The 22,343-nt window shown below is 47.4% G+C and overlaps 1 protein-coding gene and 1 long non-coding RNA gene across 3 annotated transcripts; one reads left to right on the top strand and one right to left on the bottom strand.

The window, feature by feature from the left end:
* Positions 1 to 1,182: 1,182 nt before the first annotated feature.
* On the top strand, positions 1,183 to 1,637 carry LOC309720244. The gene is made up of 2 exons (XR_014280448.1): positions 1,183 to 1,268; positions 1,378 to 1,637. It is a non-coding gene; the product is annotated as an uncharacterized lncRNA (long non-coding RNA).
* On the bottom strand, positions 1,479 to 21,425 carry nfkb2 (nuclear factor of kappa light polypeptide gene enhancer in B-cells 2 (p49/p100)). Of its 2 annotated transcripts, XM_082556941.1 has the most exons (24): positions 21,316 to 21,425; positions 19,557 to 19,658; positions 13,069 to 13,108; positions 11,711 to 11,780; positions 10,971 to 11,011; positions 9,681 to 9,779; positions 8,751 to 8,902; positions 8,138 to 8,250; positions 7,697 to 7,855; positions 7,290 to 7,394; positions 7,120 to 7,208; positions 5,751 to 5,889; positions 5,394 to 5,504; positions 5,046 to 5,258; positions 4,811 to 4,952; positions 4,613 to 4,727; positions 4,085 to 4,292; positions 3,832 to 4,001; positions 3,645 to 3,747; positions 3,394 to 3,572; positions 3,103 to 3,190; positions 2,850 to 3,019; positions 2,087 to 2,198; positions 1,479 to 1,883 (listed from the first exon to the last, which is right to left on the bottom strand). In XM_082556941.1, the coding sequence occupies exons 2-24, from the start codon at positions 19,571 to 19,573 to the stop codon at positions 1,813 to 1,815; spliced, it is 2,706 nt and encodes a 901-aa protein (XP_082413067.1). In that variant the 5' UTR covers positions 19,574 to 19,658; positions 21,316 to 21,425; the 3' UTR covers positions 1,479 to 1,812. The 2 variants fall into 2 exon arrangements, with proteins under 2 accessions (XP_082413067.1, XP_082413068.1); XM_082556942.1 differs by lacking the exons at positions 19,557 to 19,658; positions 21,316 to 21,425 and adding an exon at positions 13,904 to 14,109.
* Positions 21,426 to 22,343: the final 918 nt, after the last annotated feature.

Here is a 22,343-nt window from a genome sequence, read left to right as displayed (position 1 = left end):
TCGTGCGAGTCACGGCTCCTCTGACTCGGTAGGCGTGGCTGGGATTTGAACTGTCTGTCAAACACAGCTGTATGACACGTTTCCAGCTGTTAGTATCATGGTTGCTAGGCAACCTGGGCATCACAACAGAGGTTAGACCGTCCCATTTCACAAGCCTCGCACTTCCGGCCTTAGCGGTCTTTAAGTACGCGGCCCTTGAGGATCGTTGAGGCTGCAGACCCTGAATTGGGATACAGCCACAGACTAGAGGTAATCTGGGGAGTGGAAACACATGAGGAAACAGCTGACACTAACAAACCTAACGACTCTGTCAAAATAAAACAGGAAACACTGAGAAAACACAATAATCAAAGAATAAAACAGGAAATACACAAAACACTGAGTGGCAGACCCGGTGCTGTGACACAGACAGGACTTTGTACCTACGCTGAGGCTACTACTGGCTAATCTTCCCTCCCTCACATAGTGACAGTTTTTCCAGAATGACATCATCTAGTAAATGAATTCATGGCGTATGCCAAATTTGGCAAGTTCTGGTCATGAGTTATCTAAAAATAAATCTGTTCGTCACACAAAGAAACAACTTGATCAACAGCCGATAAACTCATGTCATTGAACTTGGTCTCCCACTCGTATCTAAATATGCGTCTGAGGTCTGATCGGGTGAAGCTGGTTCTGCTGTAGGTTACCAGTGTTGCACTGTGCTGTGAACACTGAGGAAGTTTACCCACACACACAGACCAGTTCGTCCTCTTTGACTCCCACCACCCTCGGGAACACAAACTGGGAGTAATCAGGACAACACAGAAAATGTTCCCACAAAGGAACACACATGTGCAAAGGAGGCTCTTAAAACAAGGTTATCATCAAATCAGAGAAGCTGCACAGAAACGAAGGTCAGACACCAACGAGGGAGAATCAGAAGGACAAACAGGAAGTCAGGTTTGTCAGACAGTCTTCTCCCAGCACGATGTCCCAGTGTAGCTCAGACACACAACAACACAGCAGTGCAGGGAGGACCTCTGCACAGGAGACAGATGCAGTGAAAGAATCCATGATGCAGTCTGAGCTCCTCCGTCTCCAGGTGGATCAATCCTGTGCTGATGGTGAGCCGCCACTTTTTGTTCGCCTCTTGGATCAGAGTTAAAATCCTCTTGCTGAGAGATTACGGTGTGTCAAACACCTGAGACCGCGAGCTTAGCTCCTCCTTTAAACTTACCTCAGAAAACGCGGCCACATGGCGGGCAGGTCGCCGTCTTTTCATTCTGGTAAACTTCAATGTTTATTTTTAATTCCTCTCTGAAGTGCGGTCTGATTGGCTCATATTTCACATCAAACTTATACGTTTAGTTTTGGTATCGTCACTTTATTTTTGAGGTGCTGGGATCGTCCATATCAGGGAGCAGGCGTGCTGCGTTTCAGACCGGACAGAAAATGGGAAATTCCAGTTTCCAGAATGGAGAAGAAGCAGCTCAGTGTGAAAGTGAAACAACAGATTTATTGATCATTTCATCCACCCAACTTTTCAAAAAGGTTATTGACACAACACACATACTCTTTAATAAAGTGAAATTATTACAGGAAAATGAAACATAAGTTAAAAAGAGCACGCTCTGAGATCTATGGTACAGTTTCAGCGTCGATTCGTCCATCCTCTGTATTTGTTTTATAAAAAACTTCATCTTGATTCGCTGAGCTGGATTTCAAATGTTCGTCTCGATCCTACAGGAAGCAAACGTTTACAGTCCGATCTCTGAAACCCGCTGCAGGTTTCTGATGGATCGCAGAAGGATGGTGCTCGTGACGCACTCGTCACTGCACGCCCGCGGGCGGCTCCACGTCCTCCATTGGTTGGCTGCCGAAGCCGCTGTCGACAGTGACGTCTGATTGAAGAGAAGAATAAGAACGAGGTGAGTGGGTCTGTTGGACGTAACAAAACGTAAGCAGCACTTCGATGTTAGATGTGAGACTAAAAACAGATTCCAGTCGTCGCTGTTCTGCACATGCTCAGTACCGTCCTGCTCTATCGCTGCAGCGTGTAAAACATCAGATCTGAGCAGAGCTAACGGACGCCTCCGTCAGTTACCTGTGTTGTGTTTGTCGTCTCGGAGCTCGGCGTTCCTCAGCAGTCGGACTCCTTCTGTCAGACCGAGAGACTGCAGAGCTTCAACCAGGCCTTCGACTGCACCTCCACCCAGCTGCAAACACACACAAACGTTTAATCTGACCTGCAGCTGTCACAAAGCACACCTCTGCAGCTTAACGTGGAAGACTGCCACGAGCTCCTGTGAGATACATGAGTCACACTGCTGCAGTACCCACATACTCCACCAGGAGGAGCCCATGACATTCAGTTTGTTTCAGTTCTACAGAAAATCACCGAAGTCCCCTCCAGGTGCTTTACGCGGTACGTTAGAGACTCGGCAGTAATAACAGACACGTTGCTGCTCACAGGTGTCACAGGTGTGTCTGACAACCTGATCGAGATAAACAGGAAACGTCCCTCACAGAGTCTTCCTCTAAATAATAAACTGACAGCGATCATGTGACTGTGTGCACAGGAAGTAGCAGCACAGCTTACGGAAACATCTATGAGCACCAGCGATGCTTCCTGTTTGTGTCGCAGAGCCGGGGCGTGGCTGGCAGGTGAGCTGTTACCTGCAGCTGATTTCAGGGTAAAGACCCTAAAACGGTGGCGAGGACGAACTCCCTGTTAACAGGAAGAGACCTCTAATTGACTCGGGCAGAGGGAGAGGCGGACACGTGGGGTGCCATCACGTGAGGCCGGCTGTCAGACGTGACCCCGCGCAGCCTCAGCGAGGCACGTGTGCAGTGGGCGTGGCTCTTACCTTGTAATGGCGCAGCAGCTGGCGGCAGGGCGTCGGACTGTCCTGGTACAGGTGAGTCAGCGTCATCATGCCCAACTTCTCCGCCAGTTTCTTCCAGGGGACGTCGCCGACGCTCAGCACGTTCACGAGCCGTGACAGCGTGTCCTCGTCAAGCCCCGCGCGCTCCACCTCTGTGGCGGCATCGCAGCTTCACGTTAGCTTGTTTTTAGTAACATCTGAAAGCCGATCAGCTAAAAAGAGAAAACCGACAAACCTTCAGTGCTGCTGGTCGTCGGTCTGATGTTCCCGCTGCCGCGGCGATCCGACTTCGGACTCTTAGATGGCGACAACACTTTCCTGACCTGAAGAGGTGATGTAGCCACACACAACAGCTTCTCTGTTAGCGTCCTCACAAACCGTAACGACGTTCAGAAAATGCCACCTGAGGGTGTACTCTGATTACTCTGAATCGATTACCCCGCTGTTTACGCAGTTGGTCGATCACATGTACATCTGTCGTCTCTACATCTGGAAAATATGCTTTTATTTTGAAAGTACAACTTACCTTTTGGCATTTAGCCAGGTCCAGGGGGGTGTGGCCTCCTGCAGGTCTCTTGCGGGGATTGGATGTCTTTGGGGCGACCTCTCGCTCTTTCTCTTCTTCTCTGATTGGTTCATCTTCATCGTCTGAGGAGGAGGAGCTGAAGAAGAGCGGCTCATCGTTCTCGATGGACTTATCAGCACCTGAGGAACAGCCCACCTTTAATCACCTGTTTGTTAAACGTGGCTCCGCCTCCCCATGTGTGCGTGTCTCACCTGCAGCGATGAGCATGGAGCAGAAGGTCGGCGAGCTGAGGCTTGCGGCTAGGTGGAGCGGCGTGTTTCCTCCAAACGTGCAGGCGTTAACGTCAGCTCGGAGCTGGAAACACAAAGACATTAATGACATCAGATTCACACTGCCGGTTGATGTAAAGAAGCTCCGCCCCCTGCTGTGTCTCGTTACCTCGGTGATGAGCAGGCAGGCCACCTTGAACAGGTTTTCTCTGACGGCCAGGTGGAGGGCGGTGTTCCCGCTCTTCTGCTCAGGCTCGTTTATTTTGGCTCCGCCCTCCACCAGCAGACGCAGGCAGCGCTCGCCGTCCCTCCTCACAGCCAGGTGAAGTGGGTGGAGGCCTGACGGAGAGAAACGTTTCGGTTACTTTCAGCCTTTTATATTTCTGTGTGTGTGTGTGTGTGTGTGTGTGGCATCCTCTCACCGTGGAAATCAGGCATGTTGACCAGGTGGGCGTGGCATTCTCCCAGGTGAGCCAGCAGGAAGCGAAGAATGTTGTGGTCCCCGGCCAGCGCCGCCAGGTGGAGGGGGGTACGGCCATCTTTGTCCACCAGGCTGGGGTCAGCCCCCGCCTTCAGCAGCACCTCCACCACCTTCACCTGCCGTGTGATCACCGCCAGGTGCAAGGGAGTCTGCAGAGGAGGAGGAGTCAGCGGTCACGTGATAAGGATGTTTGCAGCTTCCTGCAGCGCCCTAACCTGCCCAACAGGTGTGTGCTCCGTGCTCCGATCAGAGCACAAACACTCCAAACAGGAAAAACTTCCCAGGACTTTACCTGCGCATCTGAAAACACCTGATCTGCCAGTTTCTGCTTACCTGTCCTCAGACTGCAGCTAAAAAGATGAGGCGAGTTCTAGTTTACCTAGTAACCTGTAAACTATGCAGGATGTTATTACCTGTTACAGCTGGGTTTACTCATTATCTACATCAGACAGGAGGGGGAGGAGCTTACCTGCTGGAGGTGGTTGGCTGTGTTGATGATGCCTTGCTGCTGGCTGCTGAGCAGAGTGTGGATCAGCTGCTGGATCACACCTGTCTGATGATGGATGATGGCCAGGTGTAAAGGTCTGGAAGGAGAAACAAACACGTGAAGCCACCAAACAAACCTCAGAGGAGAAACTTGCTGTGATTGGTTCTCAGAAACACTCACGTGTCTCCGTTTCCATCTTGGATGCCACACAGGTGTCTCTGGATGGCGAGGAGGACGCGAGCGTCTCCAGTGCTGCAGTACTGCAGCAGGGCGGTGGCGGTCTGCCGGGCGCTCTGAGAGACTCTGCTGTTGAGGGCAGCAGCTGGAAACGCAGCACAGGTGGAGGTTCAGGTGAGAGAGCGTACAGCGGCACGTCATCGGCGTACGACGAGAGGAGAACAGTTTTGTTTCTTACCGATCTGAAGGAGCTGCTGACGGAGCGGCGAGTCGCTCTGTCCTCCTGTCTGTCTGTCGGTCTGCTGCTGCTGCTGAGCAGCACCTGACTGAGGGGCGGAGCCTGACATCTGAGCCCCTCCCCCATTACCGAAGCCAGAGAAAGAGACATTAAAAAACCCTCCCGTTCCTGCTCCTCCCCCGGCTCCATTCATCTCCTGGTGGAACTGAAATCCTGCAGAAAGAAGATTCAAAACTCAGGACGGCTGAGGAAAGCCCGGCGCCGCGTCCATTTGAGTCTGAGAGACGCCTTCCTCGTGTTCATGCGAGGAAATCCCCCTTCTCATGCCAATCTTAGAAACATTCCTACCTCCTCCTCCTGATCCACCAAATCCCCCGGCTCCTCCTCCTCCTCTTCCTCCTCTCCAGTGCTCATAGTGAGGCAGCGGCTTCTGCTTCTTCCTCAGCACCTCCTCTTTGTCTGCGAGGGAGAGAAGACGAGACGATGGTGACGGAAAACAAACTAGAAAGTGCGCTTTGTGTCTCTCGCTGCTGTGTAATGAACACCTGAGTGAGTAGGTGAGGACTGAAAGTCTGTGCATGGCAACAGTTTCCACTGTGGGAAACCCCAGAACTGTGACCTTTAACCCCAAACATCTGCGAGCCTCTGTGGGGATTTACCGGCAGCGCCCGGTTAGAATGTGCTGTGTGCAGCGTGGCGGCTCACCTAGGACTTGCGGGATGTAAGTGAACTGTTTGGGGTCACTGCTGTCGCCCGCCTTCTTCCTCCTCAGCTGCAGGAAGACGGTGACGGGCCGCTCGATCTCTGTGCTGTGATAGGCCGGCGTTTTGAACACGATGGCGTACTGCAGGGAGGAGAACATTTACTCAGTGTTAAGTGTTTTCTTCTTCGTGGCCTCTATTAGACCAGCTTTGCATGAGTGAAGGCTCGAAATAATCCTTCTTTACATTACACAGCCCCTCAGATCACCCTTGGCCTAAAATAAGCTGTTGTAGCTCCTCCCCCTTTAAGACAATGCCAAAGAGCCTCCAACACCACGGAGAACCGCCCGTGTATGGTCTTCCTGTTCCACAGGGGGCGCTCTTGAGCTGGTAAAAGCGTCTTTAACAGACTGGAGAAAAAAGTTTTGCTGGTTTCTGTGAGTATCAGGAACATCACAACAGCACAAGCCGCTTTACAGCATCCTAAACCCTTAACCGACCAATCAGCACGCAGTAGCAGGACAGCAGTGCCTTATGGGAAACATCAGCTCCACTGCGAGCCAAACTAAGGGGCTGGTTCCATTTCAGTTCAGACATGTGATCCACGATGGATCTCTACTAAATAAACGCCTTATTCCTCTCTGAGCACGCTCACAAATGCAAGACTTTAAAGTGGGTGGGGCTTCTGTGGCTGGGAGCTACCTGCCCTTTGTGACATCATACAGAGCAGGAGTAGAAAAACCTGAGATGAGTGCAGTGATGAGAGCATTTATAAAAACACTGACAGTCGTCTGTGTTCACTGTGCACAGCTGCAGTGCGTCACATGACTTCCTCTTTAATGACGTTACACATGCTGTGCTGTGCGTGGGGGCTTTCCTGCACATCGAAAAAAGCCACCGACACTTTATTAATATTATTTTCACAATTTTTAACGTCACACACCACAAACCCACAAACTGCAGGTTTATTGTGTTGAAGGCTGCCTCTGTTTGTCTCTCGGCGACTCAGACATTTCCTACGAAGCAGATCTGAGACGGGATTTCTGGCAGAGCTGCTTCCCCCAAACGCAGCCTCAAGCTGAAGCTGAGGCAGGTGAACTCGTCCAGCGGGCAGATGTGTCTGCAGCCCGTTTGGAGGAATTCCCCTCAGAGCGCGCGCACACATGCGCACACACACACACACACACACACACGCACACACACACGCGCACACACACACACACACGCGCACGCACGCACGCACGCACACACACACACACACACACACACACACACACGCACACACACACCCCAAATGTAACCCTGACACTAAAACCACATTTTGAGTCTCCAACTTGTAGGGACGGGATATTGGTTCCCACACACACACTTACCTGTTTGTGGACGTCCGTAGGTGAGAAGTCCCCAAATGCCTCCCAGCATCCGTCCTCGTCCTCCTCGTAAAACCGGATCTCGATGTCATCTGAGGAGCACAGAGGCATGATGGGATATGTCTGCAGCCTGAGCGGCGGTGAAAACAAAGCGCTGGAGGTTTGTTGTTTACCTTTCTGGACTTTGTCGCAGAGCAAGAAGATCTCGTCTCCTCCGAGCACCGAGCCGCACGTCTTATCCATGCGGGAGATCTTCAGGTTGGAGGCGTTGGGAGACTCTGCAGGAGGAACAGATTTTGATCAGAGCTGAGCTTCTGTCAGCGTCTGCAGTGCGGTTCATTTTCTGCTTCTTCATCAGTTACATTGTTTACTTTAATAAACAAACTGGTTACTTCAGCACTAAACACGTCTGCAAATACAGCTCATCGTTACAAAGTTCACTGCGCTCAGATCAGCTGAGCAGGACGCTCAAACCTCTATCCAATCAGAGGCCTGAGGACGCTGCATGGTCAGCATTGATTTCGTCCACCTCTGCAGCACAGCGAGCTCTCGTCTAAGCAAATCTTTACTGAGGACTCACTGCTGTCGTAGATGGGGTTGGAGACGACGGGCTTCAGCGCTCGGGTGAAGGCGCCGGTGCTGTCCTGCAGGTAGGCGGTGAACTTTAACCTGACGATGTTCAGGTCCATCGTCTTCCCTAGCTCCTTGGCCTCCTTCACGATGGCCGACTCCTCGACATCTGCAAACACGCACGAGTTCGACACCTTTTATTCTGCTCGTCCCGCTGAGCTGATCGCTACGTGTACGGTCTGACGTTTGTGTGCGGACATGACAGCACGGCATGTTCTGATGCTTAAAGAAACAGGAAGTTCAAAAACTGAAAGGAGAATTCTGACTTTCTGTTTCTGAACGTCTGAAAGCAAAACGATTACTTATCGTTTCTGAAAACGAACAGCAAACCATTTTAAACGGTGACAAAGCGAAACAAAGACTCAGGACTGAGGTGTTCAGGTGAGTCTACCTGTCAGGTGACAGTGCGGCCCTTTGAGCCGCTTCTTCTCTTCTCTCAGCCTCCGGGTCAGAACTTCAACCACACCCTTCTTGGTCACATGGAGGATCCCCAGGTTGCTGAACCTACAGGAAGTGACATCATCCATTATGCACAGTCTCTTTTCTACATAAAGGTCGTGACTGCAGTGAAACACAGGCAGCGATGTGTTCAGTGTGTTTTTGTTTTTCTCTCTGGGTTTTTTCATTGCAGTAAAGATTCCCAACACTTTGCTGGATTTCATCTGAATCTCAGACAGAAAGCTGCGACTTCCTCTTTGGACTTTTCCCTCACAGCAGCACAAAGAGGCACAAACACACAAACCGTCTGCCTCTCTGTCTTTAAACTGTCTGACACTAAATCCAAACTTTAGAGCAACAAAGAGCACATCGAAAACAACATCCAACTGACAAAGAAAACGAAATAACAATAAAATAAATATTAAATAAAAAAGATTCAAAGTGACCAAAGACTGACTAGAAGCTGACTCTGAGGGGGTCCTTGTGTTTTTTAATAATAATAAGGCCAAGGGGAAGTAAATAAAAAGGGAGGGGGTAATAATGCCGTGATGTGATTGGATACTGACGAGGCGGTGAGGTCGTTGGGGCCAATGTCGATGGTGCAGGTGCCGTTTTCGACGCAGTGGCGTCCAACCAGACTGTGGGCGTGGACGCGAGGAGGGTCGGTGTGCGTCACTAGCTGGACCTCGACCCGGGCCAGACCCACGTAGTTATTGATCTGAGGAACAAAGACAGCATTACGGTCTGCACGCCACAGGCGGGCTTCAGGTTGGACTCCATGAACAGCTTTAATAAAAATGGTGGATGTTCTGGTTAAAGGTGTGTAAAGATGAAGGCTGGAGGTTCTGCAGTGGTGAACTTTGAGCCACGTGTTGCACAATTATTACACAAACATCAGAAAACGTATTGTGGGAGAACGTTTCAAAACCTGCTTTAGGACACGAACGATAACGAGCCCAGCGTGGAGCCCTGTGGGACACCGGCTTTTACGTCATTACCACACACGCGTGGCTCTCTGCGGATAAACATTTATGTTTATTATTGCTAAGAGCTCCTCCGAGCGTCTCCACGCACAGGGAGATCAGGTGTAGTACCGAGCTCTCCCACATTTCCTGTCCTGAAAATACCCGATAAAAAAGTTCCAAAAAGTCTTTAACTGTAAATGTAGAGAGACAGCACGAACAGGGACGCTCATCGGATTCCCTGGATGCAAACTGTCACCGATCAGTGTGCGTGAAGAACATTTGTTCCTCAAACTGTCGTGAAGATCGGTACAAATGTGGCGCTCGCCCCCACCTGGCTGGAAACTCCACGTCCACATTTCCCGATCAGCACTGATTGATTATTGGATCGTTCATCCAGAAACAAATGTCCGAGGGTTTGTTTTTTAAAACGACCTGACTGAGTTCAGTTTTAGGTCGACGTACAGAAACATTGACCGCCGGAGAGGTGAACGTGGCAAAATGCCGAGGTTGTTATTGACGTGTGTTACCCACCCTCACTGTGGGGTACGTTCTCTTGTTCTTCTCGCTGGAGGCCCCCGGGAGCCCGCCGTGTGATGGACCCTCGCACTCATAACGGAAACGAAATCCCCTCTGTAAACACACACACGTTAAAGATAAGCACAGCAGTCAAGATAAGGGAACATCTGTATTTGTTTCCCTGAGCCGTCACGCTCACAGTTTCACTTTCTCTTCAAAGCAGTGCATGAATTCAACAACATTTAAAACAAGGCGACGGGTCTGAAACTGTTGTTCATTTCATTACAAACAGCTGCTGTGTGCATGACTCGTGATCTTAAACTTTATTAAAACTTTATTCTGAAGAAAAGCTAAAAATGCGACTGCATATCAGAGCCGGTGTGCAGGCTGTGGTGCTGTGAGCGTTTGCGTCACTACTTCAGCACTGGTTGCGTAAACTCGGCACTTCCTTTGCCTTCAGAGCAGAACTGAGCGATTTGCATAGAGACAGTCAGCAGACACGCAACCTTTAGCAGCAGAAACTCCCTGTTTGTGCTCGTCGGCTCTGTCCCGTGTTCTTATATGACTGTTGGGAAAACCCTGGATAAAAGGAAGTGACTGTTGTATTAACGTGTGGATCAGCCCGCCGGGGAAGCACCGCTCTGAGTCTGAACGAAGTCTCTTCTTCCTGTTTGAGCTTCAGCTCAGGTCGGAGCTTTGAGCTCATTCATCACCTCACGCTGTTCAAATCCTTTGTTTGCTTTGCCATGCAGGGCATCGTTCGGCTTCACGTTACACACAACAACAAACACAACAACAAACACATTTTTGTGTCGTGCTGCTGGTGTTACGTCATCACGCTGCATCCCACCACAGCTGTAGACTTTGTATTGTCAGAGCTTTTCTACTTCAAACTTTAAAACATCAGGATAAGACGTTAATGTTATGATGTCTGTGGTAGGCTCAGGGGAATAAAACTGGACTGGGACAAAGCAGTGAACCTGACTCTGATCCCTGTGGGACACCATCAGCAGCTACAGCACTTAATGGACCGTTCGTCGGTAATGCTGGCGTCTGTTAATCACTCCACCGGTGAATAAAATTCAAATGAGGACTAACAAAGGAACAATCACGTTTAAACCATTGTTGAAGATCTGAACCACCAAGAATCCAGGTTTATCAGGCCGTCTGTGTCTTATTGCTACGCTATATTGTTGACGACTGCTTCGATCTTTATCTTTGTCACCTCCATGTTTCCACTGCAGTCTTTATCCACCCACCGCTGCCTTGTCGTGTTTGTAACAGGAAGTAAGATGTGAGTCTCACCTGTTTGGGCTCTTCGATGATCTGAATGTACGGGCCGTGAGCTACAACACAAACACAGGTGAAGAAAAAACACTCGTCAGTCGCTGTGACTGATCATTTCTCAAAATCATCATCAACTTTCACTATTTCATCAGCGAGAAGCAAAATGTTACCAGACGTGAGTAAATTCTAGAAGGTTCTAGATGACCAGGTGTTATTCGCTGGAGTTTTGTGGAGTTTCTTGTAACATGTTACAGTACTGATGCCCACTAACCGACACACACACACACTTCTGGGTATGAAACCCAGACTGTACATGTTTCTAAAACTGAGGGAGGGTACTGGGGCGCCCCCAGGGCAGGATCAGAGAGCTGCGTCCATCCTGAGCTGTTTGAGGTTGTAGCAAAACCTAAAGATGGTGAAAGGCTCTGGACTTCACAAGGCTTGGTTTCAAACACACTCGTGTGTTCTCAGGAGCTCCTGACTCCAGCCTGACCGTGTTCTCAGTCAGACCCGTTAATGGTTCACCTTTGACCTTTTTAAACCAGATGTTGTGGTGCAGTGAGATGCTTCAGACAGGAGGTCAGTGTGTTAAAGGCAACAAACTGACTTAAATAACAAACACAAATGAGAGTCTGCAGATTGATGTTGTTTCCTACAATGGCACGCATCTTTTTTCTGATTAAGGAGGCAAAAAATGAGCTGGGAGTTCAACCTGTTCCATAGTTTGACGTGACTGTGACATCGTCCTGAATGCTCACCTGTCTCAGGCATGAAGGGCTCTGTCTTTATGTCCACTGGAATATAGTCGTACGGCATGAACTGCTGCAGCTGAGGACGAACAAGCAGAAACATCTTTAACAGAGCGTCGATCGATCGTCTTTACAGCTCAGACCTTTCAGTACCATCAGACTGTGCTGTCGGTGTAAAAGCACATGTTACAGTTGTGATGTATAAAGGCAGCGGGCCCAATGTCGATCCCTGTGGAACACCTCCATCACACAGGAAGCGGCTCGTTCGTTGTGCCTCACTCTGTGGCTTACGATTGGTCGCTGGCGGACATTCCAGACTCCAGTTGCCTAGGTAACCCTTGTAAAACAGTTTCAGGGGCTTCATAACGTTCCTGTGAATCATCGATTTATCGGCAAAACTGACACATCCCTGGTATCAAAATGATTGATCAGTTAAACGTGAATCATTAGCGCTGTAAACCCCCTCGCAGCCCCTCAGATTTCTGCTTTTTAACGAGTTTCAAACGAATCGGTTATTTCTTACCGTAACTGAAGCACTCTGTTCTTTAACTGCCTCCACTTGTTTTACACCTTTCTGCATGATTGCATTCAGCTGCACAGAATTCACTCATATAGAGAATGAAGAAGATTTTAAATGTCATTTTTGGGATGCTTTACCAAATTTAAGCTTGTAAGTTGCACATTAATCCTGAGCCACGTCTACAGGAGCGACAACTGCGGCCGTCCTAATGAACGCACCGCGCTGAGCTCGTACTCCAGCAGCTAACCTGAAGCAGACACCCAGTGCAAACATCTGGAGCCTGTTTGGCTTGTGGTAGGCCTCCTCAGTTAATGAGAAGCAGGAACAACTTTATTCAAAGCGAAAACGAGCAGCAACCGACTGAAGCTCTGCGACGCTTCGTTGTGTCACCTGCACCTCTCGCCTGGTTAAATACAAAGCTGTGCTTCTTTGAATGAGAAGTGGCTTCCTCTTTAACTGGAAACGGTGTCATTGCTCCCGAGTCAACATCCAACACTGATCCGATCCTCGCGCACCGTATGAAAAGTTTTCTGAACTGGTTTTGTGTCGCTGCTTCCTGCTGAGGTCTCCACAGGTTTACAACAAAGAGCCCACCGCACGCTTTGATTTCAGGCTTTGATGTAAACGCGTCTCTTCTTTTAGACATCAAATAAAACTTCACAGATGTGCAGAAAACCTCTGAATCCACTCAGGATGATGTAATCAGAGGAGACCTGAAATCATTTCCACGTTCTCGTGTCAGAACGAACGGTTAGAGCGAGGCTCAGGCACGCTCGCTGATCAGCTGGATTAAAAACACACTTCCTGTAGTGGAGAGAATAAAGACAAATGTAGAGAAAGTACTTACGTCGTGCTCGTAGCCGCCGATGAACTGGGCTTCAGTCATCCTGCAGCACAAACAGAGACAGTCAGTGAGAAGCGTTGAGAAAGTCAGAGGCGTGTCGGAGGAACCATCGGCCGAGCCGAGTCGCTTTAAGCCCCCTCAGGCTGAAGCTGAAAGTCCCGAGAGGCGGACAAAGACACAAGAGCGCAGCAAAGCGATCCGAAGTTCAGCAGTTTCACTTTCACGCACTCAAACACTGCACGACCTCTCTCCTTCCCTCCTTCTTCTCTGCTGTTTGTCTCTAATCTCCCCCCTCTCTCTCTGCCCCTCCCCTTCCCGTATCTCGCTCTGCTTTCAGTCACTTCCTGGAAGTGGCTGAGCTGAGGAAAACCCCCAGAATCCCAGGCCTGCAGAGAGAGGAGGCGGGGCTACAGCTGCTGATGTCACTCTGCTGCTGCCGGTGAGGCAGACGAGGAAGAAGAGCAACAACAAACAAAAAGAAAAACAGAGATAAACATTCGAGCTGAAAAATAAAGACAGAGTCGACATCCTGAGACAGTTAAAGTCTTTAAATAACACTCATGATGGTGTGAACGACTTCTACAGAAACAGCTTCGAATGGAAGCAGCCGTGTGGAGCTTAAAGAGCAGTAAATAACTACAGCCGCACTCTCACAGCTTATTTCACCTCATCAGAGCGTAAACAGCTGATGAGGTCTGCAGCACAGTCACGAGAGAGCGGACGAGAAACCGGCCCGACAGCGTTCAGCCGTCAGACCCCAGCAGTTTAACACTGAGACAAAGCAGCTGATTAAAGCTGAAGCCCAGCGTGAAGCTAGAACCAGCAGACAGGGACGAACCTGCAGAGGTTACAGCTGTGAACGGCGCTCTGTCACAGCCGGGCGTCCGGCTCCGCTCTGCTTCCTCTTTGCTCTCTTTTCTGTCTTTTTGCTGGTTTCTCGTTCGACTTCCTGTCCCTCGTCTAACGCCTCTGACTCAAAACTGATGCGAAGCTCACTGCTCTCCCAGCTTCAACCCGCTGTGACGGGACAGCCCCTCTCAGCGCATCGACCAATCAGAGCGCTGTGCAGAGACAAACCCACAAAGGTAGAGTACGAGCAAGATGAGAGAAAACCCGAGGGGAAGTCTGCAGGAATCCACAGAGGTTATTTCTTTCATGTTTCCCTGAAACAGCTTCAGTCATTCGCTTGAATTAACCTGATGAAACATTTCTTCACCTGCAGCGTGAGAAGCACCGAACGCGATGCAGACACACAAACAACAGCTGAGGATGCCCATGCGACACACTTCATGTTTGTGACCTCGAGCAGACGTCCCAGGCTGCTTCCAGCTCCTTCAGCTTGTTTCCCGAAGCATCCGGACGCTCTACAGCCGAAGAGCTTCAGTCATTCACCACAGAAGAACAGCTGACAGCAGCTGCAGGAATCTTTAAGACCTGCAGTTTAACTGATGTGTGTTATCTGGCTTCACGGACAGAGAGCTGGGTGTCATCAGCATAGCAGTAGAAATGTTTGCTATGATGATCCAGCCTGAGGGAAGCATGTATGATGTGAACAGAGCCGCGCGCTCAGTTTGTGAAACTTTATCTTCAGATACAGTTTGACTTTTGTGTAATACCGATTTGCACCAGCAGATGGTACAATGAGTCATCGTCACGCACATTATTAACATCTGTATTTAAAAAAACATGCCAGTGCAAATGTGATGTCACATTCTTCGTTTGTGTGTATTTAACCAAACTGTGGATCCTGATTCGTCTCACCAGTAAATAAAAACGCTGCAGGTTTGAATGGATCTGAAAGCTTCTTCCACCTGCTGATCAGAGCTTATTGATTACTGCACATTGTTCCTAGTTTAGTTTATTTGTGTCTTTTCTTTATTTTGTTGGATTTGTTCTTCTCGTGTCTTATTCACGGTTTGTGAGTCAGCTGTGAGCTGCACTGACCTTCATGAAACTTGTGCAGCTTGAATCTGGTTATGTTTGGTTTATGATGGTTATAAATAATCAGCCTGAGACGTTCGAGCTGCAGACTGAGTTTCTGCTATCGGCCTCACTGCCGCTCCTGATTCTGTCGCTGCATTTCTACCCCACACTGAAGCAACGAGCAAAGTGCTGCATAACAAGTAAAAATAAGAATAATCATTTAATAAAGAAAGACAAGAGAAATAAGATAAAAAGTAAAACAATGATAGAAAAACAGAAGCTGAACCCAGTCTGAAGCTGAGAACGATGATGAAGAGAAGGGTTTTCTTCAGTTTGAAGGCTGGTAATGAGGAAGACGATTCTGGAGTTTCACAACGCCCGGTCAGCAGTGCGAACCAATCAGCAGCTAGTAGGCGGACCTCAGTGAATGACACGTGACGTAGACGAACCCCGTAAAGCAGTTAGCGACAATATTTGAAATGTTTGTGTGCATGTCACCGGAAGCCAGTGCAACAATCAGAGGACGGGCCAATAATGGCCACGCCTCCGTGTCAGCAGCATTATGAACCCGCTGCAATCATTATATTAGACCTTTCTACCAGAAACAGACGGTTTAACTTCAGTTAAGTCTAAAGTACGCTGCTTTATCAACGTATTCGATACCTGAGCCAAATGAAAGAATCAAATATGACTCCAACATTACCTGATGTCAGGGCTCAAGATCTGAAGGAGGAGTTATGGAGAGTGCGACCGGCAGCTGATGAACGTCATGTAGGTTCAGAGGGTCATTAATATGGCCCAAAAAATCATTGGACATCCTCTTCCCTCCCTGAAGGACCGGCACATCAGCTGACCTGATTGGCTACCTCCCTGGACTTTTTTTGGGGGGGGTAACAACAATAATAATAATAATAACAATAAAAATGTGCAATAAAACGTCCCTTTTATTTCTTCCTTTTATTTAGTTAAGTTACTGTGTTGTCCTGTTTGTGTTGTGTGTCGTATTTCATTGTACTGTTGTTCTAGGTATGACTGTGCAATGACAACAAAGAGTTACCCGTCAGAGCGTCATCAGCATAGAAATGATCCGCAACATGTGGCAGCACATGCAGTGAAAAGACAAGTGGTCCCAGACCCGAACCCTGAGGTATGCCCCAGAGACAGTATCCGACAGTTCAGGAGATCCAGATCATGTGATCCACTGTATCAGAGCAGCATCACCACCGTCAACAACACATGCGATCATTAACAACAGACAAAAGAGCAGCTTCTGTGGAGCCAGGCTGAAAAACCTGCAGCTGCTGGAAAACCACGTCCTCCAATACGTTAGAAGGAAAAGACGAAGAGCAGGATGAGGGTGGAGATCTACAGGTGGAGCGTTTCATGCTTACGTAGACCGTCCCTTAGACTCACAAACATTTCTAAATGTTAAAACAGATGAGACAGTGATTTACAGGCAGGAGGATTCGACCTGTCAGTAACATTAGTTAGTAAGAAACGCTCAAAGTGATGGATCAGAACGTTAGAGCCAATAAGAAACTGAAATAATCTCAAATCAGATCCAGATTATTAACAGAGCTTCTGTCATGAAAACAAACATCTTGTAACCGCCTCGAGTAGAGATTAAAACCTTAAAAGCTGAACTTTAACTTTTCCATTCAGATAAATCAGATTGTTTCCACCAGAGCAGAAATATTTATATCAATATATACATTTGAAAATTTGTGATAACGATATAACTGACGATATAATTGACACGAGACAAAATACTTTACAACTCCTCAACTTTATTAGTGCAAAAAACCCCATCAATGCATTTCCACTGAAACAAGCAGCTGTTTTTTATCTGCATTAAAGTTATATAAACATTTAACAGTGCAAATGCAAATTCCTCGCTGACAGTTTAACCAAAAGGCATTTCCAGTGGAAACTGGCCGACACATCCTCAGCATAACCATGTATAATATCCACAACACTTAAAAAGAGCTTATACACACACAGTACGGTAATATTATGTTGAAGCACAGTACGTATCACTCCGCGAGGCTCCGCCTACGATAGCTGTAACGCTCCGACAATCCATCAAGCGGTGCGACTTCGTAGCTTAGCAAAGTCATAGTGAAACATCTGACAGATTTTCCAGCGCCGTGCACATAAAATCGTCTCGAGGTCAGTAAACACAACCAGAGTTCATACATAAGGCGCACGGGATTATAAGGGGCTCTGTCGACTTTCAGAAAAATCAAAGGATTGATTTTAAGTGCGCCGTATTTTCCAAACAACACGGTAATAACGACGGCCCGCTAGCATGCGCTACCAAAAATAGTGCTTTGTTGTGTATCTGACGGACGAAAGCTAAACCAGTTCCACACCAGTGAAGCTGCAGCATTTTTACAAACCAGTTCAGGTTCATGGTTTCACTCAACGATCCGCTTTCGCTCTTCTCATTCTGCGTCACCGCCATTTTTCGGCCATGTGCGTATGTAAACAAAGGCACTGCGCATGCGCGTTTTACCCATATTCTATCGCCATATTTCATTTTCTTATCGTTGCCCAACATCATACCGGTGTTACCGTGAACGGTGTGAAATGACCCAGCACTAGTTTCCACACTGATAAACACATTTATGTTCTTTTTACTGCAGTGATACGAGTGTCTGAATCCACTATTGTTCTGTGATGAGAAGTTCAATGGAGGCATGTAAAATCAGGAAATATTTGCCATGAGTCAGAGAATATTCCCCACATATGAACTTCTAAATGTAACAGCAACAACGTCGTCTTTGCTGCCTGTTAGCAGAACAACCGCCAGAAGAACTTTAATAAACTTTAAATAAACCAGGGTGTGTGTGGGCTTCACGGGGACACAAACGCTGCTCTTTTAGTTTCTCATCAAGGAAAAATGAACTAGAACGACTCGAATACACCTGTTATTATTCTCACTACAATATTATTATTTCCTGTTGTTATTATTATTATTGCAAACATACACTGAGCTGATACAGGAGTGATGAAGAAAACCGACAGCGTCTAACGTGTATTTTTACCTGACAGGCGCAGACAGGGCGTCACTTATAATCCAAATCTGAGGATGAGATGGTTTGTCAGTTTTATTTTCTTATTCTGACCCGTATTAAACTGGCCCCTATTGTAAACATCAGGCGCTTCCTGCAGCTTGGCTCTGATTATGAGGAAGAGCAGCAACAAACTGAACGAATAAACAAACGTCAGTCTGCATCAGAGGTTCCCATCGCTTTCAGGTGAGAGCCATATAGAGTCAAACTTTCCGCTGCGCTGGGATGTTTTGTAGCAACCGCTGTTTCAGAAACAACCTCCATGCGCCTTAACGAGGTGTTAGTCATCAGCTGCTGGTTGTCACGGAAACACAAAACAGACTGAGGTCTCAGCTGGTCAGATGATTTATTTAATCTAAAACAGGCTGCTGTCGGCTTGGGACCGAAGCATCAGTCCATCCTCCGTCTCAAACAGGCTCCTGTCTCTTTAAAAACATACTTTTCTCTGATTGGACAACTTGTGGAAGCCTGCAGAGGGGCACTACGTACCTACATGTGAGCTGCGCTGAATGATGATTTATGCAATCCACGAGAGAAAGCATGACACGCTTCAGAGCGGCGGTCTGTTGGCGGTTTAAAAATGATTTCTTTCCTGCAAATCAAGTCAGGGGCGAGGGGGTGGAGCCTACAGCTGGAGGACGCAGACACTACGCAGGTTTGGGTTCATTTCCTCAGGTGATCGAACACACCTGTCTGGCAACCCACGCAGACACGTGGAGGACAAACACACCCGAGTGCACCAAGCGTGACACTGTCACATTTTCACGACCTTTAACCTTTTGATTCATGTTTGTGTTTGCTCTCATTCATCAGCTCACGGTCGGTGTTTCACTGTCAGAGGGTAAAAAACTCGTTTGGAGGACCAATCACATCACTGCTCTTTATGTGTGTGTTTGTGTGTGCTGCATAAAGCGCTGTGAGTGCAGTCAGTGTAACATTGAAGTGAAGTTGTTCTGATTAAAAATGGTGAAAAGAACATGGACCCAAACGTCTTGGGTCGCAGCAGATGGCCCCGCCCCTCCCTGAGCCTGGTTCTGCTGGAGGTTTCTTCCTGTTAAAAGGGAGTTTTTCCTTCCCACTGTCACCAAAGTGCTTGCTCATAGGGGGTCACATGATTGTTGGGGTTTTGTCTGTATATATTATTGTAGGGTCGACCTTACAATATAAAGCACCTTGAGGCGACTGTTATAAATAAAGTTGAATTAATATTACTAATAACAACAACAACAATAATAATAATAGTGCCATGACGATTTAAAACAAAACCCTGGCGCTGCAGCGAGCAGGACAGGAAGTGAGATACACAACCTGCTTTAACTTCAGTGCACAACCTACAAACCAAAACAAAAATCACTTTTTGGAGCTTCGGGGCTTCCGTAGAAACCACAGAAACATTCCTGTGCGTCGCTGAGCTTTGAGCAACAGGATTCCAAAACATCTCATAACAAACAGGAAACGCATCACAGCACATTACAGGGTTAACAGCAGACGTACCGCAGGGCTCCTGCCATGGCTCAGCGCTGACAACGACGATGATGATGATGATGATGATGAGGAGGAGGCAGCTGACCTGTTCTTCCTCCTTCAGGGATTTTCCTGTGGATGGTAAGCGAAGGGTTAATGACACAGCTCGGTGCTGATGGAGTCACATCAGTGGGAATTTCCACCCTCCTCCTCCTCTGTGATGTGTGGGGACGATCAGGGAGCTCAGGCCCAACAGACACAGTTAAAGGAGCAGTCCGCCTTCACCACAGCCTCAGTTTCACAGGGTTAGCTTAGCACAAACACTGAGAACCAATGGAAACTGTTAGCCTAAAACCCAACAGGAGGAGGAGGGGGAGCAGCTCTGGAAAGGTCACATTTACATCTGCTTTCATGTGTTTTTGGAAAAATGTTTTTCAAGCTACTCAGAAAAATTCATCTTTCAAAGAAAATGATGAATTTTTTTCAATGATTTGCAAACCAAACGAGGCGTTTAGGCGCCGTCAGAACTTTCTGTCCTACAAACAGACGAGGAAGACTTGCTGAAGCTTCGCTGCTTCCTCCAAACACAGTTTTCTGAACTTTGACTCTCGGACCTCGGCCTTATTTAAACTCTCCTCAGCTTCTTTAATCTGCTTTGATATTTTCACGTCTGTAAGGTAGAAATTCTCCTTTCATTCATTTTTCCAGAGCGGACAAAAAAGTCTCATTTTAATGTAGCACCATCAGCACCATCAGCACCACATCTGTGCTCTGCGAGCGTCACATGATTGTTGGCTGCTGTCTGTTGTATATTTGTGAGTCTGTGAGCACCTTGAGGCGACTGCTGTTGTCTTTGGTGCTTTATAAATAAAACAGACAAGATGATTAAATATTGTAACATCTGTGTCTAGAAAATTCTCTTTTGATCATATTTACAGTAATGAAGTCTGTGGATGTCATCAGAGCGCCTTAAAGGAAAACTTCAGGGTCAGAGGTCAGTGTCATAACGATGAATGTTCCCTAACCCTGCAGATGTCTGACGTCAGCACGGCTGTTTCACGGGTTCGTTTCGGGGAAATGTGCGAGCAGAGCCACACGCGTTGGATCCACCGTGAACACCTGGATGGAGGTGATGCAGGTGTGGCGGAGCGCCTGGAGCCGCCTCGGGTCACACGGGGTAAAACGGCCGACGGCAGGGCTGGCGTGCAGCACGCTTCCTGTTAGAAAGGCCTTGTTTCCTCTGGAACTTCTTTCAGGTACATCTGAGCCGCAGGTGGGCCACACCGAGACCACCACACGCCACACTGGAAGTCCTCACTCCGCGGCCCCTCGGCAGGATTCCGGAAACTGGCGAATCTGAGGGCTCGGTATGCGGTAAAGGATCATTTTGAACTGTGAAGCAGCTCAAGAACAAACCCCAGGAGCCGAGCACAGTGGCTATTTAACTGGATTCTTTGCGCCTGACAACAAACACGAGCCTGGATTACAGAAGCAGAACGAGCCAGTTTAAACATCACAGCGCAACCTCAACACCTCCAACACCTCCACACTTCATCTGCATCAAACACAGCCAGCGCTGAAACGACCCAATAATCGATCATCAATAATCCTCAGTGATCGAGTAACAGCTGCTCACGTCACCCCGAATGTTTGTCACGCGAGAATGAGGCACATTAAAGTTCGGCTGTGGTGGAATCACCTGAGTTACAGGTGCGTGTCCAGCGCTCGGTTAATAATTTTATTTTATTGATCAGCAGTTTGACTTTAAACGAAGTTAAAGAAACGTTACCTGCGCGCAGCTCTCAAGGTTCACTTCAGTCTGGAAACTCCAAACTGGATTCAGCAACAAGACCAAGATCACAACCCCAAGGTCACGTCCTGCTCCCGATTTTCAAAATAAAGCTAAGAACCCTGCACCTCTGATGTGAAGCGAACAGGAGAGAAATCAGTGTGAAAAACATTCAAACGAGAAGAGAAAAAAACAACAAAAAAGGAGGACAATAAAACAATAACAGTCGCAAAAAATATTCAGGAAAATTAAAAAACAGCATTTCAAATGTTTTTTTATTTATATATCAAAAATTCACATTATCTTAATTTTTTATTTATTTCCTGTGAACTCATCGACTGTAATACATTCAGTTCAGAGATATCACTATTTCATTTGAATTTTTAGATTTTGTTTATTTAAAATTCTCCAGATAATTTTATACAAATTATTAAAATAATTAATTTAAGGAGAAAAGCGAAAAGATACAAACATTTTTACACAAACAGAAAAATTAGAAATATAAACAAAAAAAGAAGCTTTTAATGCTTTGTATAAAAATTTAAAAAAAATTAAACTAAATTATATTTAACTATTTCACTATCCTTTCAAAATGTGCGGTAAAATGATGCTTTTGTTTTGATAATCAGGAAGTCATGTCCCGCCCTCCGCAACAAACTTGACTTAGGTCAGCTCGGTTGTCATGGTGACCGCAGGCAGGCAGTCAGATTGGAAAGCCCCAGAGCTGAAGGGGAATTCCGGCACCACGTGGCAAACTCTACCTACTGATTGGTGGATGGTAAAGGGGAGCCACGCCCACCCAGGCAGAAAAACAAGAAGAAAAAAACAAAAAAAACCTTGTTTTTTAAAAAACGAATCAAGTTAAAAACTTTACAAAAATAGTAAAAACAAATGAATGATCATAAAGAGAAAAATACAAAAACACGAAAAATATTACATATATTCTTTTACTGCTCCTATACAGCTGTGTGTGTGTGTGTGTGTGTGTGTGTGTGTGTACGTGATTGCACTCAGGTGTTATTACGTTC

The sequence above is a fragment of the Aulonocara stuartgranti genome, assembly GCF_965226115.1.
Source record: "Aulonocara stuartgranti genome assembly, chromosome: 13".
NCBI classification, from domain to species: Eukaryota; Metazoa; Chordata; class Actinopteri; order Cichliformes; family Cichlidae; genus Aulonocara; species Aulonocara stuartgranti.
The sequence above is the reverse complement of the archived record's forward strand: the minus strand, read 5'-3'. Positions and strand labels throughout refer to the sequence as shown.